General features: G+C 44.6%; 1 protein-coding gene across 1 annotated transcript; it reads right to left on the bottom strand.

Annotated features, from left to right (window-relative positions):
* Positions 1 to 7,903: 7,903 nt before the first annotated feature.
* LOC123165987 (protein WHI3) lies at positions 7,904 to 12,138 on the bottom strand. The gene is made up of 10 exons (XM_044583749.1): positions 11,612 to 12,138; positions 11,446 to 11,508; positions 11,150 to 11,243; positions 11,004 to 11,069; positions 10,433 to 10,505; positions 10,237 to 10,273; positions 9,688 to 9,794; positions 9,549 to 9,618; positions 8,710 to 8,792; positions 7,904 to 8,260 (listed from the first exon to the last, which is right to left on the bottom strand). Exons 1-10 carry the CDS (start codon positions 11,918 to 11,920, stop codon positions 8,209 to 8,211), a joined length of 954 nt encoding a protein of 317 aa, XP_044439684.1. The 5' UTR covers positions 11,921 to 12,138; the 3' UTR covers positions 7,904 to 8,208.
* Positions 12,139 to 15,984: the final 3,846 nt, after the last annotated feature.

The raw sequence follows: 15,984 nt of genomic DNA on the forward strand, positions 1-15,984 counted from the left end.
ATGCACACTTCAAAGGATTCATCTTCAGTCCATACTTTTTCATTCTTTCAAAAGCTAAACGCAAATCGGCCAAGTGAGATTCAAAAGCATCCGATTTGACAACAATATCATCAATATAGACCTCAAGTATAACACCAAGTAAATCATGAAAAATTAAATTCATATCCCTTTGATACGTGGCGCCGGCATTCTTTAATCCAAAGGTCATCACCATCCACTCAAATAAACCAAGGAAACCGGGGCATCGAAAAGCCGTTTTGGACATGTCCTCTTCGGCCATAAAAATCTGATTATACCCCGCATTACCATCAAGAAAGCTAACGACCTTATGTCTAGAAGCATCATTAATAAGCATATCGGCTATTGGCATGGGATACTCATCTTTAGGTGTAGCTCTATTCAAATCTCTGAAATGAATGCACACCCTCAACTTGCCGGAGACTTTCTTCTCTACTAGTACAATGTTAGAAATCCACTCGGCATACCTGCAAGGTCTAATAAAATTAGCTTTAAGCAAACGACCGATCTCTTCCTTGATCCGGTCATATGTTTTTGGATTAAACTTTCTGGCTGATTGCTTGTACGATCTAAAACCATCCTTTATAGGTAACCGATGCTCCACTAGCTCTCGACTTAAACCTGGCATCTCATGATATTCCCATGCAAAGCAACAAACATATTCTTTCAATAGCTCGATCAACTTAGCTTTATGATCGGCTCTTAAATTTTCGTTTACAAATGTCGGCCTAGGAATTGAACCATCTCCTATATCTATCTCTTCTAATGGATCGGCTGATGTAAAACCTTGTCCTAATTTATCCATATCATCTAACTCTTCTATGGACTCATACATATCGTTCTCATTGGACCGATATTCTACAAGACACTTTTGTAACCACTCTGGGTTAGGATCCATTTAAATACATCATACCTTGGAGTCGATTATCGCCAACCGGCTTTAAAGAAACGGGCACGAAACCGCTTTTTTGCGCTAAGAAAATCAAACTCTGACAAGTCACGTCCCGTCAAGCAAGTAGCATTGGGATGTTGCCAATCCACCAATGCATCTGCCAAAGCAACACAGGCCGAATTATCCACATGAATGATTTCCACTTCATCATCAACCCACTGGATCAAAAATTGGTGCATAGTGGATGGTACGCACTGGTTTGCATGAACCCAATAACGGCCTAGTATGACGTTGTAGTTACCTTGCACCTCGGCGACAAAGAACGCAGTAGCCAAAGTTTTGCTTCCGACTGTAAGTTCCACATACATCACACCTTAGGCTTCAGTTTTTCTTTGCCTTCAAATCCATTAAGCACCATATTCGTCTTTATCAACTCTTCATCGGGCAAACCCAATTTGAAGACCAAATAAGTCATAAGATTTACCACAGTGCCACCATCAACAAGCATCCGAGTGAGCGGCGACCCATTAATATGTCCTCTCAGATACAATGGTTTCAGATGCATTACTAGTTCTTTTGGCTTCTCGAATATTGCATTCTTAGGGACAAAATCCAGCTGAGCCACTTCCCCTTCTTCATCTACAGCACGAAATTCAGCGGGTAAGTAATACACCATATTGATATCCATACCTTCATGAACCATTGTAGACTGGTAATCCAACATATCCTCCTCTTCCCCTAGTGTATCCACCGATTCTGAAATCTGTCCGAGCAAAGAGGAAGCAATAGGTAACGTAGATGATGCAATGATTGCATCGTCCTCTTTTGGTGGTGTAGGTGTTGCTGTGATAGGTGTAGAAGCCACTACATCTTGTATTTGTTTAGTCATCCACACTTGTTTTGTAGGTACCATGGGCTGAGTGTCATTGAACAACTTACCCCTTTGCTTCTCGGCCTCTTGTTCTGTCATCTCTTGACGCCTTAACCTCTATAGTTTCCTCTTTTGTGTCTTTGTTAGCCCTGGAGGACACCACTTTTGCTGAGTGTATTTAGGATCTCTCGTCTTTACTTGGCTCGTGCTTGCTTCATGGTCAGTAGCCGAGTGCTTTGGCCCGATAGCAAGTATCGACTCAGTCGGATTGCTATGCATAATCGGCTGCTGTATGGCGAATTTTTCGGTGCCCAAGATGAGTGAGTCGGCATCGATTTTTTCCTTGCCTTTGCTTGACTCGACCATTGCACTTGGCGACTTAACACGCCATTCTTTCTGACTCCCCAATGCATGAAATTTCCACTCGGGCGCACCTTTTTACTCGGATGGATGTCACTCGGATGGAATCCACTCAGATGGGATCTACCCATCCACATTTTCTCACTCGGATGGCTTCCACCTGGGTGCATTCTTACACTCGGATAGATTCCACTTGGTCGCATATTTTGACTAGCCGACTGAGAGCCACCAATGTTCAGTTGCCCCTTATATGAGCAGTCAAGCCGATCCCAAACAGATTGCCTTTGCTCTTCTGGAAACAGCGCCCTTGGTCCACTCGGTTTCATATACTGACTAAACATATCATTTGATGGTGATCTTGGTCGCTTCAAGTGTGATGGACGATTAGAGCTGGAACCAGTCGACTGATTGGCATATTTGGACAGCAACATATCAAAAGTTGGCTTGATCCGCTTGCACTGCACTTTAGCTTCATTCGTCTTCCACTTGCCAACCTCTAGACTCTTGGGCTTAACAAATTTGACATGAATGCTCTCTTGCACTTGTGGTTGCCCCCCGAGTGTCGGATTCTTGATGGTGATCTTGATTATCTCCTTGCCACTGGGTTGCTTGTCAAGCACGACTTGTCTCCCCAAGACCTTGTCGCTCTCCTTATTTTTCCTAGGTTCACCAATGACAATATTATTCTTATTAGCTGATTCGGCTATGCTGGGCCGAATTAACATCTTCTTCCCCTCCAAATCCATGGTGTTCATTGGGAAAGGTTGTTTATCAACTTGCATCTCAGAAAAGTTCAATCGTCCGTCATTAATGGCCTATTGTATCTATCGTCGAAAAACATTGCAATCGTTAGTAGCATGAGAAAAAGAATAAAAAATGATACTTGCAATAAGCGCGCCGTATCAGCTCTTCAAACGGCGGTAAAGTATGAGATATTCTAATAGTTTTGGCTTGCAGCAAAGCATCAAATATTCTATCACACTTAGCAATGTTAAAAGTAAACTTCATCTCTTCATCACGATTCTTATGAATCGATTTCAGATCATTGCAAGTAAAGGGTTTGGCCTTAGATGGCCAAATAAATTCAGTAGCATAAATATCACCCTCATTGTCCGAGCGATCACTATCATATTCAACCATATTCATCTTTGGATGGTCGGCTTTGTATCTATGCACTTCTTTGAGATCTTTGCTTCGGCTTTCCTGATCCAAAGCCCATTGTAAGACTTGGTTGATATTTAAGAACTCATAGCCTTCTAGCTTTTCTCTAATGGGAGTTCTCAAACCACTCAGCACTAGGTCTGCCAAGTCTCTTTCGGTTATCACCAAACTATAACACCCGTTTTTTGTTTCTCTAAATCTCTTGACGTAATTAGATACCGATTCGTCATGCTTCTGTTTGACCGATGTTAGATGGGACAACTTGAGTTCATTGTCGCCGCTATAAAAGTGATCATGAAATTTCTGCTCTAGCTGCGACCAAACCCGAATGGAACCATGTGGTAAAGAAGAAAACCATGAAAATGCAGTACCGGTTAATGATAAAGGAAACAAACACACTTTCAATTCATTTAGTGAGCCTGCCTCACCTAATTGTGCTAAATATTGACTAACATGCTCCCATGTGGTTTTTGTGCCTTCTCCGTTAAACTTAACAAAATCTGGAATTTTATATCCCGGAGGGCACTGGATGGCATCAAAGTACTCGGGGTACGGCTTCTAGTAAATCCGATTCCGAGGTAACTCAACTCCAAAATTCTCTCGAAGCATCTTAGACATCTCCTCTCTTAAATTAGCTAGGGCATCGTCTGTAGTAAACGATGAAGCTTGTTGTTGTGGCGTAGGAGGAGTAGGACTACTAGCTGCAGGTAGGAACTGTGGCATGTATGCCGAACCATAGTTCGGTAGTGGCCGAGTGGTTGTACCTGTAGGTAGGATTTTGTTCGGCGTTGCCACCGAACCTGTCATGCTCATAATAGGATTAATGGGTGCAACCACAATCTGATTTTTTTGGGTAGGATAATAAGTCATCGGCACGAGAGGCGCCGATGAAATAGGTAAAGCCAGATTAGGGTTTTGTACACTAGCAGCTATACCACCATTACCACTAGATGATTGACATATATTGTTCTGAGCATTAGTATTTTCTATGAAAGTTTGATAAACCAGATTGTTACCATCAGCAATACGACTCTCAATCTCAGCCCACTGCTCAGGAGAAAAGGCAGTACTTACAGAGGGTTTAACCTGCTCGGCTTGGAGAGGAGGGAACTTGATTTCTTCAATCGGAGTGATGTTGCCTTGACGATCCTTCTTGAATTTTGCAAGGAACTCCTGCAGGTCCTTCTCCTCGCGCCTTCTTGTACTCCTCATAGATTTGGCGATGATCAGCCGATATCTCATCAAGACTGGGCTTAATGATGTTATCGGCGTCTTCCTCAGATGGCTTGGGAAGATCGTACATGGTGGATGATGACGATTGATCTTCGTTCCCCAGCGGAGTCACCAAAAAGTGTGTTGGCACACAAACACGTCACGTGTACCCTCGACGCCGGGGGTGATGCACCGCAGCTCACGTCGAAGGAGACCCGACCGACAGCGCGATATGCAGGACAGTTGGCGGGTGCTTTTTAGACCCGAAACCCCGCACACCCGGGAGGGACCCCGTCAGGGAGTGTGGCGGCAATGGGCTGCCCTAGGTTGATTCACTCACCCCTAGAGCCTCGGGATTCATAGCTCTCAAACTTGAGGAATAGCGAAGAACGAGAGAGAAAAACGGTGGAGAGATAAAACGTAGATGAAAAAGTAGTGTATTGATTTGTTCGATTGTGTGTTGTTCAATCGGCCGTCAACCCCAACATATATAAGAGGCGGCTGGACTTCCGTACAAGTAAAGGATTCATCCAGGCTTTCCTTACAAGAAAATTACATCAATTCATGTCCTGCAGTTCTAGTTCCAGTCCAACTCGGATTCAGCCCGAATCTGTCCCATATTTTTGTCCTTCTTCTTGCGCGGGCCGTGGAAATCGCATACTAACTCGGATGGAGTCGAGTTCAACATCAAACTTGTCCGCCTCAATGATCTTCGTAATACAGCGCGTGTCACTTCTCCTTTTAAGGCCATCTTTATGATTTTTAGGGCCCATCTTTAACTGTGGGTTGGATTCAATTACGCAGTTTTCTGAACTCTCCGTGTCTTGTAACAACTCTGCAGGCCGTATACTATCTCCGATGATGATGACTCCGAAAGAAAAGTTGACTGTTTCAACGATATGCAAAACTTCCGTGTAGAACACTTCTCCATCCGAGGTCATCTGAATAACATTTCGAGCTCATCTCCAACTTTTGGTCGGATTGACTTTGACAGCCTCCAGCTTTCCACCCCGGCAAGGTTTCCACCCCGGCAAGCTTTCCACACCGGCGCGGTTTCTACCCCGGCAAGCTTTCACACAGGCAAGGTTTCCATCCCGGCAAGCTTTCACACCGGGAAGGTTTCCACCCAGCAAGCTTTCACATCGGCAAGCTTTCACCCCGGCAAGCTTTTACACCGGCAAGCTTCCATGCCGGCAAGCTTTTTCGTGCCGGCAAGCTTTCCACGCCGGCAAGCTCTTCATTGTGCCGGCAAGCTTTTTACTCGCCCGGCAAGCTTCATTCAGCCGGCAAAGGGCGAATAACTCACGCAACTCATCAGACATCACCTAGGTGGGTGTCTGGTCCCTCGCGTCACTTTTTCACTCAGGACCGGTCCGCAAAGTATTGCCTCTAACTTTTGCATACGAACTCGGATTGAGACGATTTTTATACAAAATTCGATCGTTTCGACGAGACGAAGACAAATCATCTAGATCATTTTTCCATATGAGGCCGTATTGAAGGAGTAATCAGCCGAATAGTGTTCTGAATACAAAATCTCAGTATTTCGAACACAACTTCGGCCTTAGAGATGAGATCGGATGGCTATGGCCCGAACATCAAAGTTTCTCCTTTTGAAGATACAAAACTTTCTCACTTTGAGCACTTTTTATTTGAGGCCATCTTAATTGTGTTTTTGACCATGCCAAAATCTGGTGTCAACAGGTGCTTGATCGGCCGGAACAAGAAGAAGTTCGACTACATCAACCGCGTTGTCAAACGTTTCCGCTTTCGGTCTACGAGGGTACGTGGACACACTCTCCCCCTCTGGTTGCTATGCATCTCCTAGATAGATCTTGCGTGAGCGTAGGAATTTTTTTGAAATTGCATGCTACGTTTCCCAACACCCGCGCTCGGTGCCTTGCACGTGCCCGCCGTGCCATGGCCTCATCCCCAATATCGGCGCGCCACCGGAGGAGTTGCGCGTCCGCCAGCGCATTCGGACACTAGACGGACCGCACGGCCTCCGACGAGGCAGCTATGGCCGGCCTAGCGCCGGATCCATGCCCCATTTGGGCGGACGCAATGGATTCCCAACGGATGGAGTCCGAGCGCAACCGTCCATGGGCCTCCTCCCGGGCGCGGCAGAGCGCAAGCCGGATGACCACCTCCTCCTCGGGGCCGCATGGGATGAGTTTGGGGTCGACGGATCTGGAGGTGAAGGACTCGGATCCGCTGTCTGGCATGCTGGAGAGGACCGGAAGGAGCCGGAGACGAGTTTGGATGGCGGAGGGGAGTGAATTAGTTAGGGTTTGGTCCAACGAGCGGATGGGAAGAATTTTATGTGGGGTCGAGTGGGTCAGCGTGGGTCGGGTCCGACGTGGCGAGCGTGCCCAGGCGTCCCATATCTAAGCTGGATATGAGGTGTGCCGGTCAGCCCAGGCGTTTGAGGGCCGTATGAGAGGCCCGTCTGGGTCAAAAAATCATGACCGGGCAGTGACCGGACGGTCCGCCCGGACATACGAGGCTGGTTTGAAAGGTCCGATTGTAGATGCTCTAAGTTCAACATTTCTGTGTGAACTTGCGGCAGATCACCGGACGGGGTCTGGACGAGGTAGAGCCGCGCACGGAGATAATTCTCCAACATGCCGTCTATAATTCTGTTCCTCGTGACGGTAGGACCGGTGAGATCGAACGTGCGGACCTGCGCAAAGCTTGTGAATCCATACAGCAGACCGTCGACGTTGATGCAGTCCCGGTAGTCCCACCCAGCCCTACGGCAGCGAGGTCCACTTGCAGTCCCCTGCCCTCGCAAACGAAAACTCGAGTGACGGGCCGTGGACGAGAACCCCGACGTGGCTCCCCGTGGACGGATCGGGGAATATGTATGCCCTGGCGTACCGTACAAGAAGTCACGACTCACGAAGCTCGTCGAGAGCATGGACCGTCCAATTCACCCTCTCGTGCGTGGTCACTGACGGGGGGGCGATCGGACCTGTCGTCGGCAGTGACCAGCCAGTCGTGCGAGGACCCAATCAGGTACCAGGTGCTTAAATCGAAACATTGGCGAACACGAGCTGAAGCCAACACATTGGCCAACTATTGTCGGCTCACCTGCAGGGTTCCCAGCAAGGATTATTGTGCAGGGTGAACCAGCCAACCGAGACCTTGTCCGAATCAAACCACGGCTCGGACTGGAAACACCGACTAGGACGTAAAGTCATCGAAATTTCATCCAGTCCCATACTGCATATACACAAGCTGAACCTAACACATTGGCGAACTAGTTAGTACTCCCTCCGTAAACTAATGTAAGAGCATTTAGATCACTACTTTAGTGTCCTAAACGCTCTTATATTAGTTTACAGAGGGAGTACAACATCTGACACACACCACCCATGGTACACCACTGTCAGAAGTCTGAACCTTCATTATAACACCCCTCTACCCAAAACAACACTCTGAATTCAGCATTCAACTGAAGGAAACGCGTGGCTGAAATATCATACAGGATGCAGAAACAGGATATCCAAGAGAGCGAGTCATGCTAGTACAAATCAGAACTAGGCGATACAGCTAAAATCAATTACACCATGTTATGCAACCGAAAGACCTCCTTCCATAACCTAACACATCACGTGCAAGCGCATTCCACCGCATACATTATGGCATCGGACTGAACAGCATTTGAGCGCCAGCCGACGACGAACACCATTTAGGACCGGCTGTCACGCTGCTTGCGCAGGCCCATCCGAGATTTAGCATATCTAACACATGTTAAGGGAATATAAATAACTGCACCATAAAACACAGTGGGAAATTATGAATGCAAAATAAGGACAATGTAGTCAGTTACTCTTATAAGCTCTATTATATCATCAGTATAATAGTTAGTTACTCTTATAAGCTCTATTATATCATCAATATATTACTCATGATGGTTGTCTAATATGTCATTGGTCAAGACAAATAGTAATTGCTTGACTGATAGCATGTGCAGGTAAGATTCAGCTTGCAGACACTCATCGGTTCGGGTGCGAGTGAGAGCGAACCAACATGAATCAAAATCAGACTCTGAACATTTCATAGACTATTTTGCATCAGTGAGCTGGTGATGTAATTGAAAGATTAGGGGGTACCAAATTTAGTGTCACCAGATCTCATAAGATGATACTTCTACTTAGAGGCAACCATATGATTATACAAAAAAGGATACTCTAAACGCATGCCCTCGCCAGATGATGAATGTAGAATAGCTCCTTGGAGACGATTTAGGGCTTCAGTTGAACTGTGGTCGTCCTGCAGGAAGAAAATTACATTTTGGGATATAACTCTTTAATAAAAATTTAATTGATAACATGAATGGAAATACTAAGTCATTTAGCAATGTCATAGTCACAACTATTTCATCATAACTATTTTGTGTACTGATGCCTACATATGCAGAATGCACTATGTAGTACGCGGTCAATAGCATTTATTCATGTCACGACACAGGAACACTAAAATATATAGGTAGCAAGTGACCTCTCAGTAATAACAGCCAATCTGGAACCATCCACATTGTAATAAGAAGTAACATAGTCTTAAGTTTTTTTTCCCCTTCTTTGCTTTTTGTTAACATAGATTATCAGGCAAATACGATATGTTTTCCTCTCAATATCCACTTAATTGAGATTGACATAACAGAGAAGGATTGCATCTTCTTGGTTCAATTTCTTGGAATCAAAACGAATGAGAAAGGTAAAGTCTTCACATGATTTTACCACCAAGAAGGAATCAGTTCTAGAGATAGTCCTTACTGGTTATGTAAAAAAGGTTCGATACACATCGTCAAACAGAGCACAATAGAAGGCGAGTTTTTGTAGTACAAGTTAACTCAATGAACCATATGCAATCAAGATAACTGGCAATAAACACAAAAGAACAAAACCTCAATTTTATCACCCGTTTAGGAAGATGTAGCATAGCATAGTAGCTCCTTATCATAAGCACTATATACTACAAATAGATAAAAATCGTGATAAGAGAGAATGACAATTTTGTTGATGATACCTTGAAATCAACAAATGCAACTGGTGCTCCAAACTTGTTTTGCATCTTCAACTTTATGAATCCCTCGCAACTGAACATGAAGCTTGTTAAAACACAATTACTATTTATGGCATATCATAAGGCTTTTATTAGTCCATACCTTGAGAAAACATCAGTCAGCTCACGATCAGAAACAGTCTGACCAAGATTTGCAACAAAAAGCGTAGGACATGGCGGATTATTTTGAGGAGCAAATATTGCCGGATCCTGCAGGTAAGTGCACATACAAAAACAAGTTAGCCTTGCGCCTAATCCCAAAAAAGGAGGAAAAATAAAGAGTATCAATTTGTGTTGCCTAAATATTTGATTTTTGCTCTCCTCATTCACGAAAAAACATGAGATTGTTTATTAAAGTTTTCCAAACAGCTTTCCTAATTCCTTAATGTTAAAGATGATGGTAAGCTTAATACGCTTTGCAGCAGTTGTTCACAGTTGCCTTATATAGTTAAATTCTTATTCCAAACTAACAACTAAATTTTCAGAAAATCAGTCAAGGAGAAATTATCAAGAAATAATAGAAAAGCCTCCTCATATGAAACTACAAGCAGCTGAAATTGGGATCACTATTTGAATATCTTGATTTATTACTTTAATCTGACAGATCCCATCCCTGACTGAGATACACATCAAGATGCAAGAATCAACTCACCTTGCTGAAAGCAGCACTAGAACCAAAATCCATATAGCTGCAAGTTGAAAATGGTATTAGTTAGTGTTATGACATTTCCTGAATGCAGATGTCCTAGTGTTGGATGTCTTCTTTCTAGTATCAGCCATGGGATAACTTAAGGCTGCTTGTCCTAACAAAATCACATAATAAGACCGTGCTCAAGTATTGCAATAACCTTTGTGCAGGATAACCATTCAGGCTGTGTGAAGAATTACCCATTCCGGACATGTGAATATTGCTTCCAGCACCTGATATGGCGCAATGTGCCAAAGATGTGCAAGGTGAGTGCTTTGTATTGATGAAGTGGCATTCCACCAAGGAAATGAAGTCGCAGATAACAAGAGTAGTTGGATATGAACATAAAGAAAATAACAAGATAACAGTTATAGGAGCTCCGTGGTGAGGGAAATCATTTTAGTGGTTGGTACAGAATCGTGAATTTTGAACAGTATATGTATTGCTCATGTGACGAAGCTGTAGTGACCAACCACCAACACAAATACTCCCTCCGTTCCTAAATACTTGTCTTTCTAGGCATTTCAACAAGTGACTACATACGGAGTAAAATGAGTGAACCTACACTCTAAAATATGTCTACATACATCCGTATGTGATAGTCATTTGAAATGCCTAGAAAGACAAGTATTTAGGAACGGAGGGAGTACATGGTAGTGGATAGATCAATCTAGTGTAAAAAATAGAAGGGAAAAAAACACAATACTATTCGCAAACTACTTGAATAATACCTGAATCAGGACGTCCCCTTGGGCTTCTAGCTTTTTTCCCAGTAGATTTAGGGAAATCCTCATAGTCTAAGCAAAAAGGAAAAAAAAAGGTGAGCAATAGGAGAAGAACCAACAGTCACATAACATAAAAGAACAAAGTATGCAACCTGATCTTGGGCGCTTTGATGAGTTTGATCTTGAATTAGATTTTGCAAGATCTACATGGATAGAACAGTTCTTCTCAAGGTCAAATATCAATCCCTGTAGAAAATAAGTGATTCAGAAAATCAGCACTCACAATTCAGAACTTAGACACAACAGATTACTGTCCAGCATAACTTCTGACACAGAAACTCAGTCTCGAAACAGAAGTTCATTCAACTCAGAAGGAAGTGAGAGCAATTGTATAATGGGGAAAACATAACTGGATGCGATGCTTAATCATAGCAAGTTGAGATCTTACATTTGTGGCACTCATTGCAGCTAACGCAGACGGCTGATCTGCAAACACAGCAAACGCATACGACTGCGGCGCAGAAAAATCAGGTTGGGTTAAGTACAACGTCCAGGGACGAGTTCACCAGAAGGAAACCCTAGAGTGGGGCGAAAGGACGGGTGGGGGGTCAAACCTGGGTGGATTTGCCGGAGCGGACGTGGGAGGAGACGTAGCCGGGGAAGTCGCGGAAGAGGTTGTAGACCTCGCGGGGCTTGACGTCGGCGGGGAGGCCGGCGATGAAGAGGGTGCGCAGCTCGTCGCGCGGCGGCGCCAGGGGCTCCGCGCGGTCGAAGTAGCCGCCGTACGCGGGCGGAGGGTGCGTCGCTAGGTAGGCGTGCTCGTGCTGGCGGTACGTGCCGTACGAGGAGGTGCCCGGCGGGGGAGGGGGCAGGGTGGCGTAGGAGGTCCTGGCAGGCGGCGGGTTGTAGTAGGAGGCGGCCATGCGCGCGGCGCGGGCGGGGAGGCGATGGGGGAGGGGTGGCGGCGGCGGGGGCGGGGGCGATGGGGGCCTGTGTCGAGGGTTTCCGTCGCCGTCCGGCGGAATCTGCGGTGGTGCTCGGGCGCCCGTGGGCTGGGTTGTTTGGGTTTGGGTTTCCGATTTGGGGTGGCCGCGGGCGTCGTTGTCGGCCGGGACTCTCACGGCGACCGGTGTCTATCCGCTCTGACGGGATTACCGACTCATGTGATATACGCGAAGAAATTAGATCATAGCCCACGCTTTATTTTTCACTTTCATCATTTGCCTCCTGCTGAGATTGACGGATGGGACCGGGGTCACTTGCCATTGAGATAAGCCTGATGTAAATGATCAAACCCATAATAAAGCGTGTTAAATCATCTAATCCTCCGAGATACGGGTCCTGACGAATTTGTGGATCATTTGCAAGTTCAAAAAGAAAAAATTTGTGGTTCATTTGAACCCTTTTTTGGAAAAAAAATCTATTTTAAACCCTGAATTGGTAGAGGTCAGGCGAAATGAACCTCAACATTCAAATCCCTGTCGTTTGCACCCTAATTTATTTGATCCTTGTCCAAGTCAAACCTTGGGGTCATGTGCCAAACGGGGATTGTTGACGTAGCAAGGCATGGCCGGGGTTGGATGGCACACGAGATAGAATTAGATTGGGCCGACCCGATGAGGCCCGTCCTTCGGAGGCCCAGGAGGCAGAGCACCCCTACATCGACCATTCCAACAGGCCCCTAGGGCAGTCCACCTCGTGCACTCCGTGCCCTCCTGCCTTCCACCTCTCTCGCGCGGCAACAATGGCGACCGGCGGCTGATCGACGGGACGGCGACGATCGTGACGGCGCGGTGGCGTGAACAATTGAAGGTAATCACCTCGCCGCCCTCCTCGTCTGATGCCCGTATTTTAGCATGTGATTGCGCCAGTATGGTTAGGGTTTTGCCATGATTTTGGGGGTGGTTTTGCGGGCCAAAAGGTATGATTTTTGTGTGATTTAGTCGTAGATTTTGTTCGTATCCAATAAAGATAGGTTAATTTGGTTCGTCTTATTTGTCTATTTCAGTGAAATCATGAACCCGACCGAGATTTTGAATGTCCGTTTTCAGTTTGGGTGGCCAGTTTGTCTGAATTGGCCCTAGTTTGTAATATGTTGGGGGAGAGGAAGCTATGTCAGAGATAGAAGGGGACAAATTATCGCTGCTGGAAGTGAAGGCCTATCTGAAGGATCACATGGAACTCAAGGAATCAATGAAGTTCTATTTTCTAATTCCTGGTTCAAAACTTCTCAATGGCCTGATGTTTCTGAATGATGTCAGCAAGTGTGTGCAGATGGCAGATTATGTATGTGTCTGTGCAGTTGCAAATGTGTTTGTGGAGTACCACGGAGAAGAAGATAGTGCTGACAGTGGGAGTGGGAGTGACTTTGAGGATGAGATTGTGGCATTGACAGATTCTGAACCTGATCTTGTCATCACAGAACCTGCTGAGTCTGAGAATGATGTGCTCATCACTAATGAAACAGGTATGGTCACAGAAGTTATAAGCAGCCTATTGAAGCATATAACAAGTAGTGCAAGGCCAAGTGAAGTTGCAGTTTCTTCACATGAATCAGCAGTTCAAGGCCATCAAAATGTAGATGAACATCCAAATGTCCGTCAACTTGTAGTTTCCCAAGTGTTTGATCCAACTCAACGTACAGTTGATGCAGCAGATCAAAACCAGGTTGGAGGTGCAGTTGCTACTGGTAACAAATCAGGTTTTGATTCAGAGAGTGATTTTGAGTACATTCCACATACTCATGACAGTGGAGAAGATTCAAAGATGGTGGAGCTAAGGAGGCATGTTAGAAAGTTCAAGAAAATAATGAAAAAGAGCAAGAGCTAGATTGGAAGAGATGCATCGGGTCCAGTACCAATTGAGCTTATTGCCAACATGGGGCAACAAAATAGCAGGAGAAGAAGGGGATTGGAAGTATGATTCTTCTGATGAGGATTACAGTTATGAGGAATATTCTGATGGAAAGGTAGTTAAGAGAAATAGTAGGTTTCTAAGGTATAACAATGACACCGAGATACCACATTTTTCATTGTCCATGGTTTTCAGAAGCAAGAACCAGCTTTGCAAAGCTTTGAGAATGTATGGTCTTGTTACTAAGAGGAGTATCGGGTTCATGAAATCAGAAAGTGACATAGTTAGGGCTAAGTGTGGATGGGATGGATGACCTTGGCTTATCTATGCAGCCAAAATATCAAGAACATCCAGATTCCAAGTAATCACTTTCAATGATGAGCATGAATGTGCATAGAGTAAGTGCAACAAACTTGTGACTGCTAAGTTGATTGCACATAGGTATGATCATTTCATACTAGCTAATCCTATGTGGAAAATAGAAAGCATGAAAACCACAATATTGCAAGACATGTTTGCTGATGTTTCGACCTCAAAGTGCAAACATGCAAAGTCAATTGTGATGGACAGATTGATGAGTGGTATGAAGAGTGAGTATACCAGAGTGTTTGATTACCAATTGGAGCTACTTAGGAGCAATCCTGGAAGCACTGCTGATGTGTGTCTGGATTCAACAAACATGGACCAAAATATATTTCAAAGTTTCTATGTTTGCTTCAATGCAATGAACCAAGGATTCAAGGCTGGATGTAGGAAGTGATAGGCCTTGATGGATGCTTCTTCAAAGGGGCAGTGAAGAGTGAGCTCTTGTGTGCCATAGGTAGGGATGCTAACAATTAGATGTATCTACTAGCTTGGGCTGTAGTTGAGCAGGAAACCGATGAAACTTGGAAATGGTTTGTTGGGCTACTCATCAAGGATTTTGACATCAACAATAATGGAGTTGATTGGGTGTTTATCTCTGATAAACAAAAGGTCCTAATCAATGCCATGAAGGACTATCTTCCAGCTGCAGAGCACATGATGTGTGCTAGGCACATATATGCTAACTGGAGGAAGAAGCACAAAGCTCATGACTGGCAGATTTTTTTTGGGTTGTTGCCAAAGCTTCCAATAAGCAAGATTTCAACTATTACAGAGCCAAGCTTGCACAAGAGACACCTGAAGGGGCTAAGGACATGATGAGGACAGAGCCAGTGCATTGGGCAAGGGCTTTTCCTAGTGGGGTCAAATTGTGAGTCAGTTGACAATAATCTCTGTGAGTCATTCGACCATGCCATTGTTGATACTAGGTTCTATCCAATTGTTTCTATGCAATAGAAGATTAGGAAGAAAATATTGGTGAGAATTCAAGAACAGAAGGAGAAGGGGGAACAAAATGATAGGGAAAATATGCCCTGGCATCTTTAAAAAGATCAAGAAATCTATTGCTTGAACACAATATCTTGAGGTGCTTTGGAATGGAGAAAATGTCTTTGAAGTGAAGCATATCAATGGAAGGGGAAGGCGGTACACTGTTGATCTTGAAAAAGGGACATGCTCCTGTGTCTATTTCCAGTTGGTTGGTCTCCCTTGCCATCATGCCATTAGTGCCATTAGTAAATGCTTTTAGATGATTACAGATGCTCTCAGTTGATTTACATGATTACTTGATGATTGCAATTGATTTTAAATGCTTTTTTATGTTTACATATGCTCTCAGTTGATTTACATGATTACTTGATGGTTGTAGTTGATTTTAAATGATTTTAGTTTATTACAGGTGCTCTCAGTTGCTTTACATGATTACTTGATGATTGTAGTTGATTTTAAATGCTTACACATGATTACTTGGTATATTTACTCACCAGTCTCTCTATTTTCTGTCTTCAGAAAATGCCAGCAAGCATCTGGCTCTGGCTCTGCATCTCAGCCACAACAGCAACCAGAATCAGTGCATCTGGCTCTGCATCTCAAGCTCAAGTATAAGCACCAGCTAGAACCACTTCAGTTCCACAAGCCTCTGCACCAGGTACCAATGCCAACAGGTTCAAGCCTTCAAGAAAGAGAGCTGCAACAGCCGAAGCTAGATCATCTTCTTTAGTGAGAGGAGCTGGAGCAAAGAGACGAAGAAGAAAGGTTGCATTCTGAAAGC

Source organism: Triticum aestivum, chromosome 7D (assembly GCF_018294505.1).
Source record: "Triticum aestivum cultivar Chinese Spring chromosome 7D, IWGSC CS RefSeq v2.1, whole genome shotgun sequence".
Lineage (NCBI taxonomy): Eukaryota > Viridiplantae > Streptophyta > Magnoliopsida > Poales > Poaceae > Triticum > Triticum aestivum.

Coding starts and splice junctions, on each gene's coding strand:
- LOC123165987 (XM_044583749.1), bottom strand. CDS start 11,920: ATGGCCGCCTCCTACTACAACCCGCCGCCTGCCAGGACCTCCTACGCC. Junction 11,070..11,149: donor ATCAAAGCGCCCAAGATCAG/GTTGCATACTTT, acceptor CTTTTTGCTTAG/ACTATGAGGATTTCCCTAAA. Junction 8,793..9,548: donor TTGCATTTGTTGATTTCAAG/GTATCATCAACA, acceptor TTCTTCCTGCAG/GACGACCACAGTTCAACTGA.